Source organism: Euprymna scolopes, chromosome 16 (assembly GCF_053919585.1).
Source record: "Euprymna scolopes isolate OS-2025 chromosome 16, ASM5391958v1, whole genome shotgun sequence".
NCBI classification, from domain to species: domain Eukaryota; kingdom Metazoa; phylum Mollusca; class Cephalopoda; order Sepiida; family Sepiolidae; genus Euprymna; species Euprymna scolopes.
The window spans coordinates 144,850,466-144,873,909 of NC_136497.1; the positions used below are offsets into that span (position 1 = coordinate 144,850,466).

Genomic DNA, 23,444 nt, shown 5'->3' on the forward strand with positions numbered 1-23,444 from the left:
TTGAATACAATCTGAGATGCCTTGGTCTATAGAATTGTCATCTATCTATAGCTACATCCCCTCTTGTTTGGACTTAGAAATTTTTCAATTGAATACAATCTGAGATGCCTTGGTCTATAGAATTGTCATCTATCTTTAGCTACATCCCCTCTTGTTTTGACTTAGAAATTTTTCAATTGAATACAATCTGAGATGCCTTGGTCTATAGGATTGTCATCTATCTATAGCTACATCCCCTCTTGTTTGGACTTAGAAATTTTTCACTTGAATACACGCTGAAAAGTCTTGGTCTATAGAATGTTCATCTATCTATAGCTACAGTCTACACCCCTCTTGTTTGGACTTAGAAATTTTTCACTTGAATACACGCTGAAAAGGCTTGGTCTATAGAATTGTCATCTATCTATAGCTACATCCCCTCTTGTTTGGATTTAGAAATTTTTCAATTGAATACACGCTGAAAAGGCTTGGTCTATCAGATTGTCATCTATCTATACCTACATCCCCTCTTGTTTGGACTTAGACATTTTTCAATTGAATACAATCTGAGATGCCTTGGTCTATAGGATTGCCATCTATCTATACCTACATCCATTCTTGTTTGGACTTAGAACTATAGCTACATCCCCTCTTGTTTGGACTTAGAAATTTTTCAATTGAATACAATCTGAGAAGGCTTGGTCTATAGGATTGTCATCTATCTATACCTACATCCCCTCTTGTTTGGACTTAGACATTTTTCACTTGATTACACGCTGAGATGCCTTGGTCTATAAGATTGCCATCTATCTATACCTACATCCCCTCTTGTTTGGACTTAGACATTTTTCAATTGAATACAATCTGAGAAGGCTTGGTCTATAGGATTGCCATCTATCTATACCTACATCCACTCTTGTTTGGACTTAGAAATTGTTCAATTGAATACAATCTGAGATGCCTTGGTCTATAGGATTGTCATCTATCTATACCTACATCCCCTCTTGTTTGGACTTAGACATTTTTCAATTGATTACAATCTGAGAAGGCTTGGTCTATAGGATTGCCATCTATCTATACCTACATCCATTCTTGTTTGGACTTAGAAATTTTCAAATTGAACACACGCTGAAAGGCTTGGTCTATCAGATTGTCATCTATCTATACCTACATCCATACTTGTTTGGACTTAGAAATTTTTCACTTGAATACACGCTGAAAAGGCTTGGTCTATAAAATTGTCATCTATCTATAGCTACATCCCCTCTTGTTTGGACTTAGAAATTTATCAATTGAATACAATCTGAGATGCCTTGGTCTATAGAATTGTCATCTATCTATAGCTACATCCCCTCTTGTTTGGACTTAGAAATTGTTCAATTGAATACAATCTGAGATGCCTTGGTCTATAGGATTGTCATCTATCTATACCTACATCCCCTCTTGTTTGGACTTAGACATTTTTCAATTGAATACAATCTGAGAAGACTTGGTCTATAGGATTGCCATCTATCTATACCTACATCCATTCTTGTTTGGACTTAGAACTATAGCTACATCCCCTCTTGTTTGGACTTAGAAATTTTTCAATTGAATACAATCTGAGAAGGCTTGGTCTATAGGATTGTCATCTATCTATACCTACATCCCCTCTTGTTTGGACTTAGACATTTTTCACTTGATTACACGCTGAGATGCCTTGGTCTATAAGATTGCCATCTATCTATACCTACATCCCCTCTTGTTTGGACTTAGACATTTTTCAATTGAATACAATCTGAGAAGGAAGGCTTGGTCTATAGGATTGCCATCTATCTATACCTACATCCACTCTTGTTTGGACTTAGAAATTGTTCAATTGAATACAATCTGAGATGCCTTGGTCTATAGGATTGTCATCTATCTATACCTACATCCCCTCTTGTTTGGACTTAGACATTTTTCAATTGATTACAATCTGAGAAGGCTTGGTCTATAGGATTGCCATCTATCTATACCTACATCCATTCTTGTTTGGACTTAGAAATTTTCAAATTGAACACACGCTGAAAGGCTTGGTCTATCAGATTGTCATCTATCTATACCTACATCCATACTTGTTTGGACTTAGAAATTTTTCACTTGAATACACGCTGAAAAGGCTTGGTCTATAGAATTGTCATCTATCTATAGCTACATCCCCTCTTGTTTGGACTTAGAAATTTTTCAATTGAATACAATCTGAGATGCCTTGGTCTATAGAATTGTCATCTATCTATAGCTACATCCCCTCTTGTTTGGACTTAGAAATTTTTCACTTGAATACACGCTGAAAAGGCTTGGTCTATAGAATTGTCATCTATCTATAGCTACATCCCCTCTTGTTTGGACTTAGAAATTTTTCAATTGAATACAATCTGAGATGCCTTGGTCTATAGAATTGTCATCTATCTATAGCTACATCCCCTCTTGTTTGGACTTAGAAATTTTTCACTTGAATACACGCTGAAAAGGCTTGGTCTATAGAATGTTCATCTATCTATAGCTACATCCCCTCTTGTTTGGACTTAGAAATTTTTCAATTGAATACAATCTGAGATGCCTTGGTCTATAGAATTGTCATCTATCTATAGCTACATCCCCTCTTGTTTGGACTTAGAAATTTTTCAATTGAATACGATCTGAGATGCCTTGGTCTATAGAATTGTCATCTATCTATAGCTACATCCCCTCTTGTTTGGACTTAGAAATTTTTCAATTGAATACAATCTGAGATGCCTTGGTCTATAGAATTGTCATCTATCTATAGCTACATCCCCTCTTGTTTGGACTTAGAAATTTTTCAATTGAATACACGCTGAAAAGGCTTGGTCTATAGAATGTTCATCTATCTATAGCTACATCCCCTCTTGTTTGGACTTAGAAATTTTTCAATTGAATACAATCTGAGATGCCTTGGTCTATAGAATTGTCATCTATCTATAGCTACATCCCCTCTTGTTTGGACTTAGAAATTTTTCAATTGAATACGATCTGAGATGCCTTGGTCTATAGAATTGTCATCTATCTATAGCTACATCCCCTCTTGTTTGGACTTAGAGATTTTTCAATTGAATACACGCTGAAAAGGCTTGGTCTATAGAATTGTCATCTATCTATAGCAACATCCCCTCTTGTTTGGACTTAGAAATTTTTCAATTGAATACAATCTGAGATGCCTTGGTCTATAGAATTGTCATCTATCTTTAGCTACATCCCCTCTTGTTTTGACTTAGAAATTTTTCAATTGAATACAATCTGAGATGCCTTGGTCTATAGGATTGTCATCTATCTATAGCTACATCCCCTCTTGTTTGGACTTAGAAATTTTTCACTTGAATACACGCTGAAAAGTCTTGGTCTATAGAATGTTCATCTATCTATAGCTACAGTCTACACCCCTCTTGTTTGGACTTAGAAATTTTTCAATTGAATACACGCTGAAAAGTCTTGGTCTATAGAATTGTCATCTATCTATAGCTACATCCCCTCTTGTTTGGATTTAGAAATTTTTCACTTGAATACACGCTGAAAAGGCTTGGTCTATAGAATTGTCATCTATCTATAGCTACATCCCCTCTTGTTTGGATTTAGAAATTTTTCAATTGAATACACGCTGAAAAGGCTTGGTCTATCAGATTGTCATCTATCTATACCTACATCCCCTCTTGTTTGGACTTAGACATTTTTCAATTGAATACAATCTGAGATGCCTTGGTCTATAGGATTGCCATCTATCTATACCTACATCCATTCTTGTTTGGACTTAGAACTATAGCTACATCCCCTCTTGTTTGGACTTAGAAATTTTTCAATTGAATACAATCTGAGAAGGCTTGGTCTATAGGATTGTCATCTATCTATACCTACATCCCCTCTTGTTTGGACTTAGACATTTTTCACTTGATTACACGCTGAGATGCCTTGGTCTATAAGATTGCCATCTATCTATACCTACATCCCCTCTTGTTTGGACTTAGACATTTTTCAATTGAATACAATCTGAGAAGGCTTGGTCTATAGGATTGCCATCTATCTATACCTACATCCACTCTTGTTTGGACTTAGAAATTGTTCAATTGAATACAATCTGAGATGCCTTGGTCTATAGGATTGTCATCTATCTATACCTACATCCCCTCTTGTTTGGACTTAGAAATTTTTCAATTGATTACAATCTGAGAAGGCTTGGTCTATAGGATTGCCATCTATCTATACCTACATCCATTCTTGTTTGGACTTAGAAATTTTCAAATTGAACACACGCTGAAAGGCTTGGTCTATCAGATTGTCATCTATCTATACCTACATCCATACTTGTTTGGACTTAGAAATTTTTCACTTGAATACACGCTGAAAAGGCTTGGTCTATAAAATTGTCATCTATCTATAGCTACATCCCCTCTTGTTTGGACTTAGAAATTTATCAATTGAATACAATCTGAGATGCCTTGGTCTATAGAATTGTCATCTATCTATAGCTACATCCCCTCTTGTTTGGACTTAGAAATTGTTCAATTGAATACAATCTGAGATGCCTTGGTCTATAGGATTGTCATCTATCTATACCTACATCCCCTCTTGTTTGGACTTAGACATTTTTCAATTGAATACAATTTGAGAAGACTTGGTCTATAGGATTGCCATCTATCTATACCTACATCCATTCTTGTTTGGACTTAGAACTATAGCTACATCCCCTCTTGTTTGGACTTAGAAATTTTTCAATTGAATACAATCTGAGAAGGCTTGGTCTATAGGATTGTCATCTATCTATACCTACATCCCCTCTTGTTTGGACTTAGACATTTTTCACTTGATTACACGCTGAGATGCCTTGGTCTATAAGATTGCCATCTATCTATACCTACATCCCCTCTTGTTTGGACTTAGACATTTTTCAATTGAATACAATCTGAGAAGGAAGGCTTGGTCTATAGGATTGCCATCTATCTATACCTACATCCACTCTTGTTTGGACTTAGAAATTGTTCAATTGAATACAATCTGAGATGCCTTGGTCTATAGGATTGTCATCTATCTATACCTACATCCCCTCTTGTTTGGACTTAGACATTTTTCAATTGATTACAATCTGAGAAGGCTTGGTCTATAGGATTGCCATCTATCTATACCTACATCCATTCTTGTTTGGACTTTGAAATTTTCAAATTGAACACACGCTGAAAGGCTTGGTCTATCAGATTGTCATCTATCTATACCTACATCCATACTTGTTTGGACTTAGAAATTTTTCACTTGAATACACGCTGAAAAGGCTTGGTCTATAGAATTGTCATCTATCTATAGCTACATCCCCTCTTGTTTGGACTTAGAAATTTTTCAATTGAATACAATCTGAGATGCCTTGGTCTATAGAATTGTCATCTATCTATAGCTACATCCCCTCTTGTTTGGACTTAGAAATTTTTCACTTGAATACACGCTGAAAAGGCTTGGTCTATAGAATTGTCATCTATCTATAGCTACATCCCCTCTTGTTTGGACTTAGAAATTTTTCAATTGAATACAATCTGAGATGCCTTGGTCTATAGAATTGTCATCTATCTATAGCTACATCCCCTCTTGTTTGGACTTAGAAATTTTTCACTTGAATACACGCTGAAAAGGCTTGGTCTATAGAATGTTCATCTATCTATAGCTACATCCCCTCTTGTTTGGACTTAGAAATTTTTCAATTGAATACAATCTGAGATGCCTTGGTCTATAGAATTGTCATCTATCTATAGCTACATCCCCTCTTGTTTGGACTTAGAAATTTTTCAATTGAATACGATCTGAGATGCCTTGGTCTATAGAATTGTCATCTATCTATAGCTACATCCCCTCTTGTTTGGACTTAGAAATTTTTCAATGGAATACAATCTGAGATGCCTTGGTCTATAGAATTGTCATCTATCTATAGCTACATCCCCTCTTGTTTGGACTTAGAAATTTTTCAATTGAATACACGCTGAAAAGGCTTGGTCTATAGAATGTTCATCTATCTATAGCTACATCCCCTCTTGTTTGGACTTAGAAATTTTTCAATTGAATACAATCTGAGATGCCTTGGTCTATAGAATTGTCATCTATCTATAGCTACATCCCCTCTTGTTTGGACTTAGAAATTTTTCAATTGAATACGATCTGAGATGCCTTGGTCTATAGAATTGTCATCTATCTATAGCTACATCCCCTCTTGTTTGGACTTAGAGATTTTTCAATTGAATACACGCTGAAAAGGCTTGGTCTATAGAATTGTCATCTATCTATAGCTACATCCCCTCTTGTTTGGACTTAGAAATTTTTCAATTGAATACAATCTGAGATGCCTTGGTCTATAGAATTGTCATCTATCTTTAGCTACATCCCCTCTTGTTTTGACTTAGAAATTTTTCAATTGAATACAATCTGAGATGCCTTGGTCTATAGGATTGTCATCTATCTATAGCTACATCCCCTCTTGTTTGGACTTAGAAATTTTTCACTTGAATACACGCTGAAAAGTCTTGGTCTATAGAATGTTCATCTATCTATAGCTACAGTCTACACCCCTCTTGTTTGGACTTAGAAATTTTTCACTTGAATACACGCTGAAAAGGCTTGGTCTATAGAATTGTCATCTATCTATAGCTACATCCCCTCTTGTTTGGATTTAGAAATTTTTCACTTGAATACACGCTGAAAAGGCTTGGTCTATAGAATTGTCATCTATCTATAGCTACATCCCCTCTTGTTTGGACTTAGAAATTTTTCAATTGAATACAATCTGAGAAGGCTTGGTCTATAGGATTGTCATCTATCTATAGCTACATCCCCTCTTGTTTGGACTTAGACATTTTTCACTTGATAACACGCTGAGATGCCTTGGTCTATAAGATTGCAATCTATCTATACCTACATCCCCTCTTGTTTGGACTTAGACATTTTTCAATTGAATACAATCTGAGAAGGCTTGGTCTATAGAATTGTCATCTATCTATAGCTACATCCCCTCTTGTTTGGACTTAGAAATTTTTTAATTGAATACACGCTGAAAAGGCTTGGTCTATAGGATTGCCATCTATCTATAGCTACATCCCCTCTTGTTTGGACTTAGAAATTTATCAATTGAATACACGCTGAAAAGTCTTGGTCTATAGAATTGTCATCTATCTATAGCTACATCCCCTCTTGTTTGGACTTAGAAATTTTTCAATTGAATACAATCTGAGATGCCTTGGTCTATAGAATTGTCATCTATCTATAGCTACATCCCCTCTTGTTTGGACTTAGAAATTTTTCACTTGAATACACGCTGAAAAGGCTTGGTCTATAGAATTGTCATCTATCTATAGCTACAGTCTACACCCCTCTTGTTTGGACTTAGAAATTTTTCACTTGAATACACGCTGAAAAGGCTTGGTCTATAGAATTGTCATCTATCTATAGCTTCATCCCCTCTTGTTTGGACTTAGAAATTTTTCACTTGAATACACGCTGAAAAGGCTTGGTCTATAGAATTGTCATCTATCTATAGCTACATCCCCTCTTGTTTGGACTTAGAAATTTATCAATTGAATACAATCTGAGATGCCTTGGTCTATAGAATTGTCATCTATCTATAGCTACATCCCCTCTTGTTTGGACTTAGAAATTTTTCACTTGAATACACGCTGAAAAGGCTTGGTCTATAGAATTGTCATCTATCTATAGCTACATCCCCTCTTGTTTGGACTTAGAAATTTATCAATTGAATACAATCTGAGATGCCTTGGTCTATAGAATTGTCATCTATCTATAGCTACATCCCCTCTTGTTTGGACTTAGGAATTTTTCAATTGAATACAATCTGAGAAGTCTTGGTCTATAGGATTGTCATCTATCTATAGCTACATCCCCTCTTGTTTGGACTTAGACATTTTTCACTTGATTACACGCTGAGATGCCTTGGTCTATAAGATTGCCATCTATCTATACCTACATCCCCTCTTGTTTGGACTTAGACATTTTTCAATTGAATACAATCTGAGAAGGCTTGGTCTATAGGATTGCCATCTATCTATACCTACATCCACTCTTGTTTGGACTTAGAAATTGTTCAATTGAATACAATCTGAGATGCCTTGGTCTATAGAATTGTCATCTATCTATACCTACATCCCCTCTTGTTTGGACTTAGACATTTTTCACTTGATTACACGCTGAGATGCCTTGGTCTATAAGATTGCCATCTATCTATACCTACATCCCCTCTTGTTTGGACTTAGACATTTTTCAATTGAATACAATCTGAGAAGGCTTGGTCTATAGGATTGCCATCTATCTATACCTACATCCACTCTTGTTTGGACTTAGAAATTGTTCAATTGAATACAATCTGAGATGCCTTGGTCTATAGAATTGTCATCTATCTATACCTACATCCCCTCTTGTTTGGACTTAGACATTTTTCAATTGAATACAATCTGAGAAGGCTTGGTCTATAGGATTGCAATCTATCTATACCTACATCCATTCTTGTTTGGACTTAGAAATTTTTCAATTGAATACAATCTGAGAAGGCTTGGTCTATAGAATTGTCATCTATCTATAGCTACATCCCCTCTTGTTTGGACTTAGAAATTTTTCAATTGAATACAATCTGAGAAGGCTTGGTCTATAGGATTGTCATCTATCTATACCTACATCCCCTCTTGTTTGGACTTAGACATTTTTCACTTGATTACACGCTGAGATGCCTTGGTCTATAAGATTGCCATCTATCTATACCTACATCCATTCTTGTTTGGACTTAGAAATTTATCAATTGAACACACGCTGAAAGGCTTGGTCTATCAGATTGTCATCTATCTATACCTACATCCATTCTTGTTTGCACTTAGAAATTTTCTAATAGAATACGATCTGAGATGCCTTGGTCTATAGAATTGTCATCTATCTATAGCTACATCCCGTCTTGTTTGGACTTAGAAATTTTTCAATTGAATACAATCTTAGATGCCTTGGTCTATAGAATTGTCATCTATCTATAGCTACATCCCCTCTTGTTTGGACTTAGAAATTTTTCACTTGAATACACGCTGAAAAGGCTTGGTCTATAGAATTGTCATCTATCTATAGCTACATCCCCTCTTGTTTGGACTTAGAAATTTATCAATTGAATACAATCTGAGATGCCTTGGTCTATAGAATTGTCATCTATCTATAGCTACATCCCCTCTTGTTTGGACTTAGAAATTTTTCACTTGAATACACGCTGAAAAGGCTTGGTCTATAGAATTGTCATCTATCTATAGCTACATCCCCTCTTGTTTGGACTTAGAAATTTATCAATTGAATACAATCTGAGATGCGTTGGTCTATAGAATTGTCATCTATCTATAGCTACATCCCCTCTTATTTTGGACTTAGAAATTTTTCAATTGAATACAATCTGAGATGCCTTGGTCTATAGAATTGTCATCTATCTATAGCTACATCCCCTCTTGTTTGGACTTAGAAATTTTTCACTTGAATACACTTTGAAAAGGCTTGGTCTATAGAATTGTCATCTATCTATAGCTACATCCCCTCTTGTTTGGACTTAAAAATTTTTCAATTGAATACAATCTGAGATGCCTTGGTCTATAGAATTGTCATCTATCTATAGCTACATCCCCTCTTGTTTGGACTTAGAAATTTTTCAATTGAATACAATCTGAGATGCCTTGGTCTATAGAATTGTCATCTATCTATACCTACATCCATTCTTGTTTGGACTTAGAAATTTTTCAATTGAATACAATCTGAGATGCCTTGGTCTATAGAATTGTCATCTATCTATAGCTACATTCCCTCTTGTTTGGACTTAGAAATTTTTAACTTGAATACACGCTGAAAAGGCTTGGTCTATAGAATTATCATCTATCTATAGCTACATCCTGTCTTGTTTGGACTTAGACATTTTTCACTTGAATACACGCTGAAAAGGCTTGGTCTATAGAATTGTCATCTATCTATAGCTACATCCCCTCTTGTTTGGACTTAGAAATTTTTCAATTGAATACACGCTGAAAAGGCTTGGTCTATAGACTTGTCATCTATCTATAGCTACATCCCCTCTTGTTTGGACTTAGGAATTTTTCAATTGAATACAATCTGAGATGCCTTGGTCTATAGAATTGTCATCTATCTATAGCTACATCCCCTCTTGTTTGGACTTAGAAATTTTTCAATTGAATACAATCTGAGAAGGCTTGGTCTATAGGATAGCCATCTATCTATACCTACATCCCCTCTTGTTTGGACTTAGAAATTTTTCAATTGAATACAATCTGAGATGCCTTGGTCTATAGGATTGTCATCTATCTATAGCTACATTCCCTCTTGTTTGGACTTAGAAATTTTTCACTTGAATACACGCTGAAAAGGCTTGGTCTATAGAATTGTCATCTATCTATAGCTACATCCCCTCTTGTTTGGACTTAGAAATTTATCAATTGAATACAATCTGAGATGCCTTGGTCTATAGAATTGTCATCTATCTATAGCTACATCCCCTCTTGTTTGGACTTAGAAATTTTTCAATTGAATACAATCTGAGAAGGCTTGGTCTATAGGATTGCCATCTATCTATACCTACATCCCCTCTTGTTTGGACTTAGAAATTTTTCAATTGAATACAATCTGAGATGCCTTGGTCTATAGGATTGTCATCTATCTATAGCTACATCCCCTCTTGTTTGGATTTAGAAATTTTTCAATTGAATACAATCTGAGATGCCTTGGTCTATAGAATTGTCATCTATCTATAGCTACATCCCCTCTTGTTTGGACTTAGAAATTTTTCAATTGAATACACGCTGAAAAGGCTTGGTCTATAGGATTCTCATTTATCTATACCTACATCCATTCTTGTTTGAACTTAGAAATTTTTCACTTCAATACACGCTGAAAAGACTTAGTCTATAGGATTGTCATCTATCTATACCTACATCCCCTCTTGTTTGGGCTTAGAAATTTTTCAATTGAATACAATCTGAGATGCCTTGGTCTATAGGATTGTCATATATCTATACCTACATCCCCTCTTGTTTGGACTTAGAAATTTTTCAATTGAATACACGCTGAAAAGGCTTGGTCTATAGGATTCTCATTTATCTATACCTACATCCAGTCTTGTTTGGACTTAGAAATTTTTCAATTGAATACAATCTGAGATGCCTTGGTCTATAGAATTGTCATCTATCTATACCTACATCCATTCTGGTTTGGACTTGGAAATTTTTCAATTGAATACAATCTGAGAAGGCTTGGTCTATAGGATTCTCATCTATCTATACCTACATCGCCTCTTGTTTGGACTTAGAAAGTTTTCAATTAAATACACGCTGAAAAGGCTTGGTCTATAGGATACTAATCTATCTATACCTACATCCATTCTTGTTTTTCAATTGAATACAATCTGAGATGCCTTGGTCTATAGGATTGTCATATATCTATACCTACATCCCCTCTTGTTTGGACTTAGAAATTTTTCAATTGAATACACGGTGAAAAGGCTTGGTCTATAGGATTCTCATTTATCTATACCTACATCCCCTCTTGTTTGGACTTAGAAATTTTTCAATTGAACACAATTTGAGAAGGCTTGGTCTATAGGATTGTCATCTATCTATACCTACATCCATTCTGGTTTGGACTTGGAAATTTTTCAATTGAATACAATCTGAGAAGGCTTGGTCTATAGGATTCTCATATATCTATACCTACATCGCCTCTTGTTTGGACTTAGAAATTTTTCAATTAAATACACGCTGAAAAGGCTTGGTCTATAGGATACTAATCTATCTATACCTACATCCATTCTTGTTTTTCAATTGAATACAATCTGAGATGGATTTGTCTATAGGATTGTCATCTCCCTATACCTACATCCCCTCTTGTTTTTAATTGGAAATCCAGAATCACCACATTCTTTCACCTTTTCAATTTTTCACGGTATTAATTTTGTCTTAATTTTTTGTCTAAATCAGAGAAAATCATCAAACAAGATCAAAGAATAGCATTAAAAGCTTTCGATTAGATAGGAAAAATGAGAAATAACAGATGAATGATTCCAGAATCACCACATTCTTTCACCTTTGAGGACATGAAAATTTTCCAATTTTTAAAGATATTAATTTTGTATTTATTTTATGTCTGAATCAAAGAAAATCATCAAAAAATACCAAAGAATAGCATTAAAAGCTTTCGATTAGATAGAAAACATTAAAAATAACAGATGAATGATTCCAGACTGATTCCAGAATCACCACATTCTTTCACCTTTGAGGACATGAAAATTTTCCAATTTTTCAAGGTATTAATTTTGTATTTATTTTATGTCTAAATCAAAGAAAATCATAAAAAAATACCAAAGAATAGCATTAAAAGCTTTCGATTAGATAGGAAACATTAAAAATAACGGATGAATGATTCCAGAATTATTCCAGAATCACCACATTCTTTCACCTTTGAGGACATGAAAATTTTCCAATTTTTCAAGGTATTAATTTTGTATTTATTTTATGTCTAAATCAAAGAAAATCAGCCAAAAATATCAAAGAATATCATGAAAAGCTTTCGATTAGATAGGAAACATTAAAAATAACAGATGAATGATTCCAGAATAAAAAGTTTTAAGAAGGAACGAGCCAACCGAAAATCACGGCGAAAAAAGCCTTTTGTAGACATACACAAAAAGCGAACATACATACATACATACACACATTTTCACTATTATATATATATATATATATATATATATATATATATATATATATATATATATTATTTTCACATTTGCTGCATTGGTTTAAGTGAGCAACCGAAATAATTGGACATTTTTAAATATTGAATTAATATATACTGGCGGGACCTTTTGAAATTCCACCACAGTATCTATCATGTATTGCGGCTGGGCATTCCGTGGACATTCGGCATGAATGGAGACCCCACAATGCTATACTGTAAAAGTATTCAATTAATTTGGTTAATGTAGTTTCAGAATATATCTGCTTATTAAAGTTAATCTTCAATATCCTTACAGGAGTCTGTGACGTATTTTTATTGTATGGACGCCGGCACGGACGGAAACCGCTCGATATCTATACCATCTTTAGACAGAACAGACACTAACCTTGGATTCTTCTCAGAAAAATAAAAAGGCATACTTGTTTTATTTATTTTTTACATTGCCTTTTCGGTGATCGGGAGATTCTATTTATTAAAGAGGAGGACAGAAGGTGATAACATATTACGAACATTAAATTAGCGTATCTTTATACTACTATCCTCTTTTTTTTGATAATTAAGATATCTCGATCGAATAATTTATAGTCTGGAAACCCTAACCCTAACCATATTATACAATAAAAGTATTTACCTAAGTAACCTAATTAAGATGTTGTGTTGCAGGGGACTCATATTGGGGACTTGTTACGGGTACATGTAATACAGGGACTCAGATGATGATAATGACGTTTATATACTGTTTACATCACGAACGATGACTGCGATAATTCTTGGAGGTTTCATATTAATACGGGCTGGGAGATGTATGATACAGCAGTTCTTAAACTCATTAGCGGGGAGGACACATAATCTTGGAAGGATTATACAGGAGTTCGCTACATTTACCTTTTCTGTTTGTGAATAATGCCGACACAAGACAAACTTACAAAACATAGTTGGTTTCTTTATTCTTCAATCGCGATTGGTGATGTCAGGAATTCCAGCCTTTTTGACTACATGGTTTACTTTTCTACCCTTCGCCTCTAAGGGACTCTCAGTCTCCAACTGACAATCACCGTGTGTGATCTGCTCTGATTATCTCATCCTCATCAACTCTTGACTAACCAACTCTGTCTTCCAACTCTTCTAACTTCGAACCCTTAGATTCCTATATCGAGAAATCTCCCTTACTTATGATGTTAGAAGTGTGTTTTTCAAACGTGACTAATTTTCACATGGCTTTACATATGTTTGTCCAAACACACTTTTGGCAAACAAAAGAATCCTCAATTCTAATTCTAAACTATTTTTTAAACAATATATTTTTAATTTGCATTGTCTATTCTTTTAACTGACATATTTAATATTCCGATTTCTACAGGAATGGACAATCGACTCTTTCCGCCATAAACAATATTTAACTATTTCTAATAGAATTAATAATAGACTTAATTTCTAACATTCCCCAACCATTATCTTTAACACTAGCCTACAGGGTTCGATTCTAACCTTATCCTAACATTATTTTCACTTATCTAGTATGTTTTCTTACTTACATGATAAGGGACAGCCTTTTCATGTAATAAATGTAGTGTCAGAATATATCCGATTATTATGGTTTATCTTCAATATCCTCACAGGAGTCTGTGACATATTTCCTTTGTAGAGATGCCCGGCGGGAACGGAAACCACAGAATATCATTATACCATCTTTAGACAGAACAGATACTAAACTTAGATCCTAGCCAGAAGACTAAGAATATATATTTTAGTTTCACGTACTGCCCAAAAGCGACATCATTTTTATTTTATTTATTTTTTTACATTGCGTCTTCGGTGATCGGGAGAGTCTATTTATTAAAGAGGGGGATAGATGAAGAAAGCATACTACACCCATAAAATTAGCGTCTGTATACTATATCTATAAACTAATTTACTGTTCATAGTGCATTATCACATACTATCCTTCCTTTATATAAATAGGATATTTCTATCGAATAATTTATAATCTAGAAACCTTGTCTTTTATATATATATAAAAAAAAAACACCCAGTATTTTTGCTGATGAGGAGACTTTGTTTAAAAAAATTTATATATATAAATAATTATCCATGGCTTAATGTCTATCGCAATAAAAACATCGTTTCCGCAACGATTGTACAAATTATTGACTCTGTTGTTGTTCCTTCCTATGAAACAGATTTTTAATTTTTAATTCTAATTTGAATTTTAAATTATCAATCACATTACTAAATATTAAAGTAGCTCTAGGATATTTGCCTATCGAGCTTATTATATATTTGAATTACAATTAAAATTTCATATATATATATATATATATGTTAAAATCTATGCATATATATATGTATATATATACATATACATATATATATACATATATATATATATATATGTATATGTATTAATTTGAATTTTAAATTATCAATCACATTACTAAACATTAAAGTAGCTCTAGGATATTTGCCTATCGAGCTTATTATATATTTGAATTACAACGAGCACTGTTCTTTTCTTGTATTTTTAATTAAATTAGTAATTTTACTATCACATTAAAATACACTCTGCTCTTTAGACTACTGTTCTAACTCCCTTTAAATATATATATATATATATATATATATATATATATATATATATATATGTACTAGCAGGGGTGCCCGGCGTTGCTCGGGTGTTTGGAGGTGTATGCTGTGCAAAAAAAGCAAAAAAACAAAACAAAATGGTTAATTTTTTAAAACTTTGACCCCTATTATGACCCCTTAAAATTTATAGTTTCTGGCTCAAATCACTTTATTAAGTTAGATCCAGGTTCAAGGAACCTATATCTAAAATTTCAAGTGTCTAGACCCAAAATTGTCGGAGGAGTTTGGTAGAGTTCTTAAAGGTCAAATCGTTGAAATTTGACCCCTTAACAGCCAAATTTCTGGCTTACACCCGTCCCATCGATTTTCCCAAATCTCAGTACCCGGTATTTCAAATTTCGAGTCTATAGACTAAAAATTGACAGAGTTATTGCGTAGGGAAATGTACACAGACAGACAGACAGACACGTTCACTTTTATAGATATATAGATAGATATATATACACGCTACCTCCATCTCAGCTTGTATATATAGGGTGTCCAAAAAGTCACTGAATTTCGTAAAACAATTTCACAATATACGTATACTTTCAATGCTATGTTTATCCATAGTATATTTCCTTAGATATCATCTGTAAAATATCTGAAATAGTAAAAAAAATAATCTTTAATGGTAAAATTTTCAGACACGCTGTATAAAAGGCATTTTAGTCTTCATGTGTGCAAGGTCGATCTTTATTGACTTCAAAACAGTTAAGACGTTGTTTTTTTTTTAATTTTACACAAATGTACGGTCTGGATGTCAAAGATGTATCCCTGACCTGTACAAATAACGTCTACTCAACCTGTGTCATATAATGTTCCTTGTCAATTTCGGAAAATATACCTGAGCAGCCCCGTCTCCCTGTAGGAGATCATCAAGCGGCTATCCTCATTTTAAGAAATAAAATAAAGTCAGGACAATTGTGTTTTTATTCTTTTATTTGTTAAATAATCATTGAAAAAAACGTGTCGATAAAAACAACTGAAAATATTAATAAACAATTGAAATTTTATCATTTAATTACAACAAATATATCGAAGCATTCAAATATAAAGTTTGAAAATTCATTTTCAATAAAATATTTTCAGAATTTCAATTATCCATTCTCCATCTTTTTCAAAACAAAAAAATACTTTATTTTGGAAAACAAACAAAAGTGGAGTTTTTTTTGATTGATTTATATTGACAGGGAGCAGACATTCTTGTGGACAACAAGAAAACACACCGTCGTAAGTACAATAAAATTGTCCAAACTCAGTCAAACTAAAATCAAAAAAAATATTTTCTTTCTTAAATGAATGAATTTTTTCGCCTTCCAAATTAAAGCATATCATTTCAGAACGATCCCAACTTGAACCCCAAAATTCCCCACTCGAGAAATCAACACGGATTCGTGGACAATATTTTGACTCACCCATTCCTTCATTTGTGGTGGTTTTAATTTCTATGCCTTCTTTAGTAAAGTGATGAATTGCGAAATCAAGATCACAAGTAAAAATTGTTTCTTTTTTTACACACACGGAATAAAATTCGCTTGTTGTTGGAACGATTTTTTGTATTTGTAAAAATGGATCATTTTCAATTCTTTTCAAAAAAATTAGTTTATTTTCTCCACTTCCACAAACAACAAATTCTTCACATGAAATTGAACACATGTCAAGAGGTTTAAAATTTTGATTTTCTTTATTAGACAAAAGAAATTCACTCACAAATTGTCCGATTTCACTCATTTCAATTATTGATTTATTTTCATTATCACACAAAAAAATGTGAGCATCTTTTTCATTGATTAAAATAGTTCTGATATCTCGTGATTCTGGTCCAGGTAGAATCCATTGATTTTCTTTTACAAGTTTTTTTACAGAAATTGTTTTCCGAACACAAGACACTGATGGGATTTGTCGGTTGACCAATGGTTCCATTGCTTGATGCCACCAGTCAGGCAATGTGAAACAGAATTCACGTTTCTCAATCGGTCGCATCCATTTATGGTATCGTGATGGAAGTCTTGATGTCAATAGTTTTAATCCATAAAAGATCTCCCGGTCTTGGTGATCTTCACGAAACACGTGCTGTACATTCTGCAACCAGATTTCGATTTCTTTGAGAATTCTTGTATTTTTTTCAGTAATGTTGTTCCATATTTTAATTTCTTTTGCCGTTTCTTGTCTTATCTTTTCGCACAGATCCAAAGCATCAGACTTGGCATTTTCTATGATCTGTTCATATTTTATCCAAACATTCGCGCATTTAGATTCGCATTCACGATTTAATTTATCCATATATTTGAAACTATTTTTATTTGAAAACTGCAAAAATTCATTAAATTCATCCATTTCTTTCACCAGATTCGGGACTTGAGTTTTCCTTTTTAAAGCCTCATCTTTCAGTAATAATGGAGGCACGTTCATACATTTGCTGCTGCCGGGGTCAGTCGAGTGAGACTCGTAACATGCGTTGCAAAAACACATGTTACATTTGTTACAATACAATTCTACAGCTTTTCCATGCAACGGACATTCATTTCCCATGATCATTTCAATGGCATCCACTCTTCTCATTTCGTCCAAATTTTTTAAAATGTGTTCTTTTATAAATCGATTATGGAATCGCTTACAATTAATGCAAAACGATTTCTCACATTGGATGCACCAAAAGTTTGCCATAGATGATTTGCCTTCTTCTAGACAGGAGTTACATTTCAATTTGGACAGCAATAATCGTCGTTTAAATTCATTGGCCAAAATAGGTGAAAGGGTCAAACTTTCGTCATTTTGAAATCTGTCACCACATTGCGGACATTTGCCTTCTGTCCCTCCATCTTCTAATGTGTTGCGGAAACATGATTTACACAAACTATGAAGACATGGTAAAGTCTTGGAAGTTTCGTTTAATTGCGATTCACATACAACACACTGGAAAAGTGTTCCATACTCTACAGACGCCATCGATGAAGAATAAATATGCAAATCAAACTGAAAAAAAAAAAAAATACTCAAAAAATTATAATTTAACATATATACAAATTCATTGTCTAGGTTACAATATATATAAACATATATATATATATATATATATATATATATATATATATATATATATATATATAACTACTTCATTTATTCGCATAAATTTAATATATGAAAGTATAGATTTATGCGTAAACTTTAAGTATTTACTTCAAAAGTGCTCAATACGTAGGTAGAGCTAACCTAGTTCTAAAACAGATCCTTTGTTTGATAAAATGCATGCCCATTGGCTGGTAGGAAGGGGCGCGGTGGATACTAGAAAGCTGATTGGCCGACTAGAAATCCTCAACATATATAAAAACAAGAAGCAACGACAGAATTCGCGCATAAGCCTGACGAATCCTATAGTTGGATGAAACGCAGAATATTCAGTGTAGCTTAATCGCCATATATATTTTATAAATTACTATATATATATATATATATATATATATATATATGTATATATGCATATATATGTATATATATATACGTATATAATGTGACAACATATACAGAAATACTGAAAAGAGACTACATACATAATATAGAATATATAATACTGTATATTATATAACTATTATAATATATGTGATTACTTGTATATAATATACATAATATCTAAAATATTTATAGAATATGCATAATAATTTGTATATAATACATAAAAATATAATACGTAAAATATAATATGTATAATATCAATATAATACGATGTACATATACGTTGATATAATAGTAGATAATATTAATTATCTCCATATATTATATTTAGATTGCAGAAATTCCACTCTGCACCAAAGTAGCGTAGGTTTGCAGCAACAGTTGTCACATACAAATGCATTATGTCTAGACTATTAGTCATGTAAATTTAGGACAGTATTTTAATACACAGTCGTTCTTATAAAATGCTACATTTCATCCTAGAAACAACATCATTTCTATTGCACCATCTTTAGAGGAAGTAGTTCCTTTTTTTTCCTCTAAATATCAAGTCCTTCTGCCGACACCAGTCAACACCGGGAGGAAATACACATCTTTTAGAGATGTGGGGTTACGTCCTTCGTAACTGGATCATAAACAAAACAAATTAATAACACAAATACTATAACCGCCTCCCGGAAATTACCGAAACATTTCAAAGTGAACTATAATGTTTGACTCTAACCTTTAATCCTAACCAGAAATTGACAGTTTAAATACTTCCTAATCCTCTTTACGTGTAATTTTGGAACCTATAAACTGTACATTTCCGACTATTATCACAATCTGTGTGTGTGTGTGTGTGTGTGTGTGTGCGTGTGTGTGTACGTTTCTGTTTAACCAGACTGAGCCACAGCTAGGCGTGTGCGGTACAGCTAGTATATATAATATATACGCTATATTATTCATAACATTATAAAACATGATAGGATGCAATATATATAAAATCATATATCATGGAAATATTATATATATATATATACATATATATACTAGCTGTACCCGGCCACGCGTTGCTGTGGCTCAGTTTGTTAAAATGGAACACATGTGAAAGTAGAGAAAAGTTTGATTCTTTTTTTTAAGAGAATGTACAAATTATTTTTTTTAACAGATGCTAAGAAAATAAATAGAAAAATACTTCCATCATTAATTATGCAAAAAAATAAATAAAATGTTGATTTAGTGTTTCAATATGCTTATAAATTACGATAAAACTTGCTGAATATGCACTGTTTTACGGTTGTTGTAAAAATGGAACGGAAACTTAAATTTTGCTTCATTTTAATCTTTCTTACTTTTTTAATTGTGCCCCCCCAAACGAATATAATCAAAACAGTAACATTCAACAATTGTACTTTATGTATATAAAACACAAAATATTTATTAAAAAAAAATTAAAAAAAAAAAAAAGTTAATAGGGAAAGGGAAATAATTCCATTTTTAAACGAAAAAGTCAGTTTACCTAACTTAATGTATTAATGCTATTTTTTTTAAGCAAGAAAAAAAAAAGGTAAATATCCAGATACGCTACTACAGAACTTCGACCACTCTAATTTGTTTTTTTATAGGTAATTGAGGTCGCTGACAACGAATCTGATAGTCAAACTTGGGGCAAATTTACCGTTTGCATGGTATTTACCCCTGAACCCACGAACTTCTTTCCACCATTTTGCAGCTTCCGTTTATGCTACGCGCATGCACGCTGTAGCATAAACGACGGCTTCACCAAGCAAACTACGTTGGGGGGAGGGGATTTTTTTTTCCAGGACATAGAATTTTCTAATTTTCAAAAATACATTATAGTGCTTTTTGGGTGGAAAATTTAAAATTAGCTGAAAAAGAAATAAAATAAGAAAAGGAAAGCACACCAAGTTGGAAATTTATCTTTTTTTTTTTTTTTTTACCTGGAACATCGAATTTTCAAATTTTCCGTAAGTAATGCACCGACATTTACCAATTAGAACACCATTTAACATTTTCCGAAGATTTTACTTTGTACATTGGGGGGGGATGTGATGTTGGGGCGCGCGCGCCCCAACATTAGATTCCCCCCCCCAAACAAATTAGAGTGGTCGGTGGGGTTTGTATTACTGTGCACATAGATTCGAAAAAGTTGTCAAAAAACAAATATATAACAAATAAATGTTATCAAAGGCAAGATAAGTTACTTTTCTACCAAACTGGATATATTTTTCGTGTTTTTATTCAATGTAACATATTGGGTTTGTATTACTGTACACATAGATTCGAAATAGTTGCCAAAAAACAAATATATAACAAATAAATGTTATCAAAAGCAAGATAAGTTACTTTTCTACCAAACTGGATATATTTTTCGTGTTTTTATTCAATGTAACATGTTTATTCAGCCCGAAAAACAGTGTTTACCGATGTATTGGAAAATTCAAGATGGCGTCTGATTCTCTCTTTTAAACGGTAAGTTTGGGAAAAGGTGTTATAAATAAAAACCCAGATAAAATACTGTTAAAAACTCGCTCAATATATGTTACCGTGACATAGGTTGACATATATTCGGCGGGTTTTTAATAGTATTTTGTATAGTTTTTTTATTTATAACACCTTTTCCCAAACTTACCGTGTTAAAGAGAGAATCAGACGCCATCTTGAATTTTCCAAGTCATCGGTAAACACTGTATGTTTTTCGAGCTGAATGTTGGGTTTGTATTACTGTACACATAGATTCGAAGAAGTTGTCAAAAAACAAATATATAACAAATAAATGTTATCAAAGGCAAGATAAGTTACTTTTCTACCTAACTGGATATATTTTTCGTGTTTTTATTCAATGTAACATTTTTATTCAGCTCGAAAACCATACAGTGTTTACCGATGTATTGGAACATTCAAGATGGAGTTTGATTCTTTCTTTAACACGGTAAGTTTGGGAAAAGATGTTATAAATAATAAACCGGATAAAATACTGTTAAAAACTCGCTCAATACATGTTACTGTGACATAGGTTGACATATATTCGGCGGATTTTTAATAGTATTTTGTATAGTTTTTTATTTATAACACCTTTTTCCAAACTTACGGTGTTAAAGAGGGTGTGAGACGCTATCTTGAATTTTCGAATACATCGGTACACACTGTATGTTTTTCGAGCTGTATAAATATGTTACATTGAATAAAAACACAAAAAATATATCCAGTTTGGCAGAAAAGTAACTTATCTTGCCTTTGATAACATTTATTTGTTATATATTTGTTCCCCCCCCCCAAACAAATTAGAGTGGCCGGTGTTCTGTAGAAGCGTATCTGGATATTTACCAAAAAAATATATATATTTAGGTTTGGCTATAAATTCCTAAACTCATTTCACCTTAAATAATTTAGGTGACTGAAATAGGAATCTAATTGAATCTTTAATTTCCTGAATAGTATCCGATAATTCATTTTTCTTCGAGTTATATCGAATACATTAATACGGACTTTAGGGGCGTTTTTCGTAATGTTACTGTAAAAATTATTTTTTATTGTTACAAATTACGATGCTTTAAAAAAAGCAAAAATAAATTCTTGCGTTTTTTATTTACTACTGAAACCCATAACTTTAGTAAAGGTATTTTTTGTTTAAACAAAATAAAACATTTTTACTAAGAGTTAAGTAAAAATAATTAGTTCATTATATTCTGCGATCATTATTTGAAAAATACTGCAATTTTCATTAAAATTCGTTAATTTCCTGATTTTTGGTGAATTTTTAAGTAAAGGGAGGAGTCAAAATGTGTATACACTTTGAGCGTCGTCATTCATTTTGAGACCACGTGTGGTTAATTTAAATATCCAGTTTGGCAGAAAAGTAACTTATCTTGCCTTTGATAACATTTATTTGTTATATATTTGTTTTTTGACAACTTTTTCGAATCTATGTGTACAGTAATACAAACCCAAACTTCGGAGGTTGGAATCCCCCCCCCCACCTAAAATGTACTTGGAAAAATCGATTTTATAGCGAGATTTAAGAATGGTTAGTCGAAAAAAAGGTGAAAAACAAAACAAATAATTAATAAATAATTGTTACCAAAGGCAATAAATGCTACTTTTTTTTACTTACATTGAATATTTTCAAGCGCTTTTGTGGGTGCCAAATACCTCCAGATTTTCTAGAATTTCCCGCTAGATTGTAACCGAAATCTCCAGATATAGCAGGAAAACCGCTAAATTGTAACACTGGTCACGTGACAGGAAGTGGTAATAAATAATTGTACCTAAATAAAAAAAATGACCTCTCGGTAAAAAGAAATCCACCTATTTATCATAGAAAAATTAAGTATAATGTTATAATTAAAAAGAAATATATAAAAACACACATTGATATAGTAAACATATTATACCAAAATACCTATTTAATCCATAGTTGGGACCCTAATAGATACTACCACTCCGGATCAGAGTGGACCTGGGAGCAATGGCAATTAAGAGGTGGCTACACACTCCCCAAAGCCCACAAGCTGGGACCTCACCATCGGATATAGTTTAAGGTCATATCCAGAACTCGTGAACATGAGTAATATATATATATATATATATATATATATATATATATA

The 23,444-nt window shown here is 33.1% G+C and overlaps 1 protein-coding gene across 3 annotated transcripts in view; it reads right to left on the reverse strand.

Moving 5' to 3' along the window:
* Nucleotides 1–16,302: 16,302 nt before the first annotated feature.
* Nucleotides 16,303–23,444, reverse strand: part of LOC145296147 (uncharacterized) — a 28,712-nt gene continuing 21,570 nt past the window's right edge. For 2 of the 3 annotated variants that reach the window (XM_080142344.1, XM_080142343.1), the window contains 2 exons: nucleotides 22,952–23,105; nucleotides 16,303–18,357 (listed from right to left, as the gene is read on the reverse strand). In XM_080142344.1, coding sequence (XP_079998470.1) covers nucleotides 16,453–18,330 — 1,878 coding nt within the window. In that variant the 5' untranslated portion in view covers nucleotides 18,331–18,357; nucleotides 22,952–23,105 and the 3' untranslated portion in view covers nucleotides 16,303–16,452. The remainder of the gene's footprint in view (nucleotides 18,358–22,951; nucleotides 23,106–23,444) is intronic. The other variant, XM_080142345.1, reaches the window with a different exon arrangement.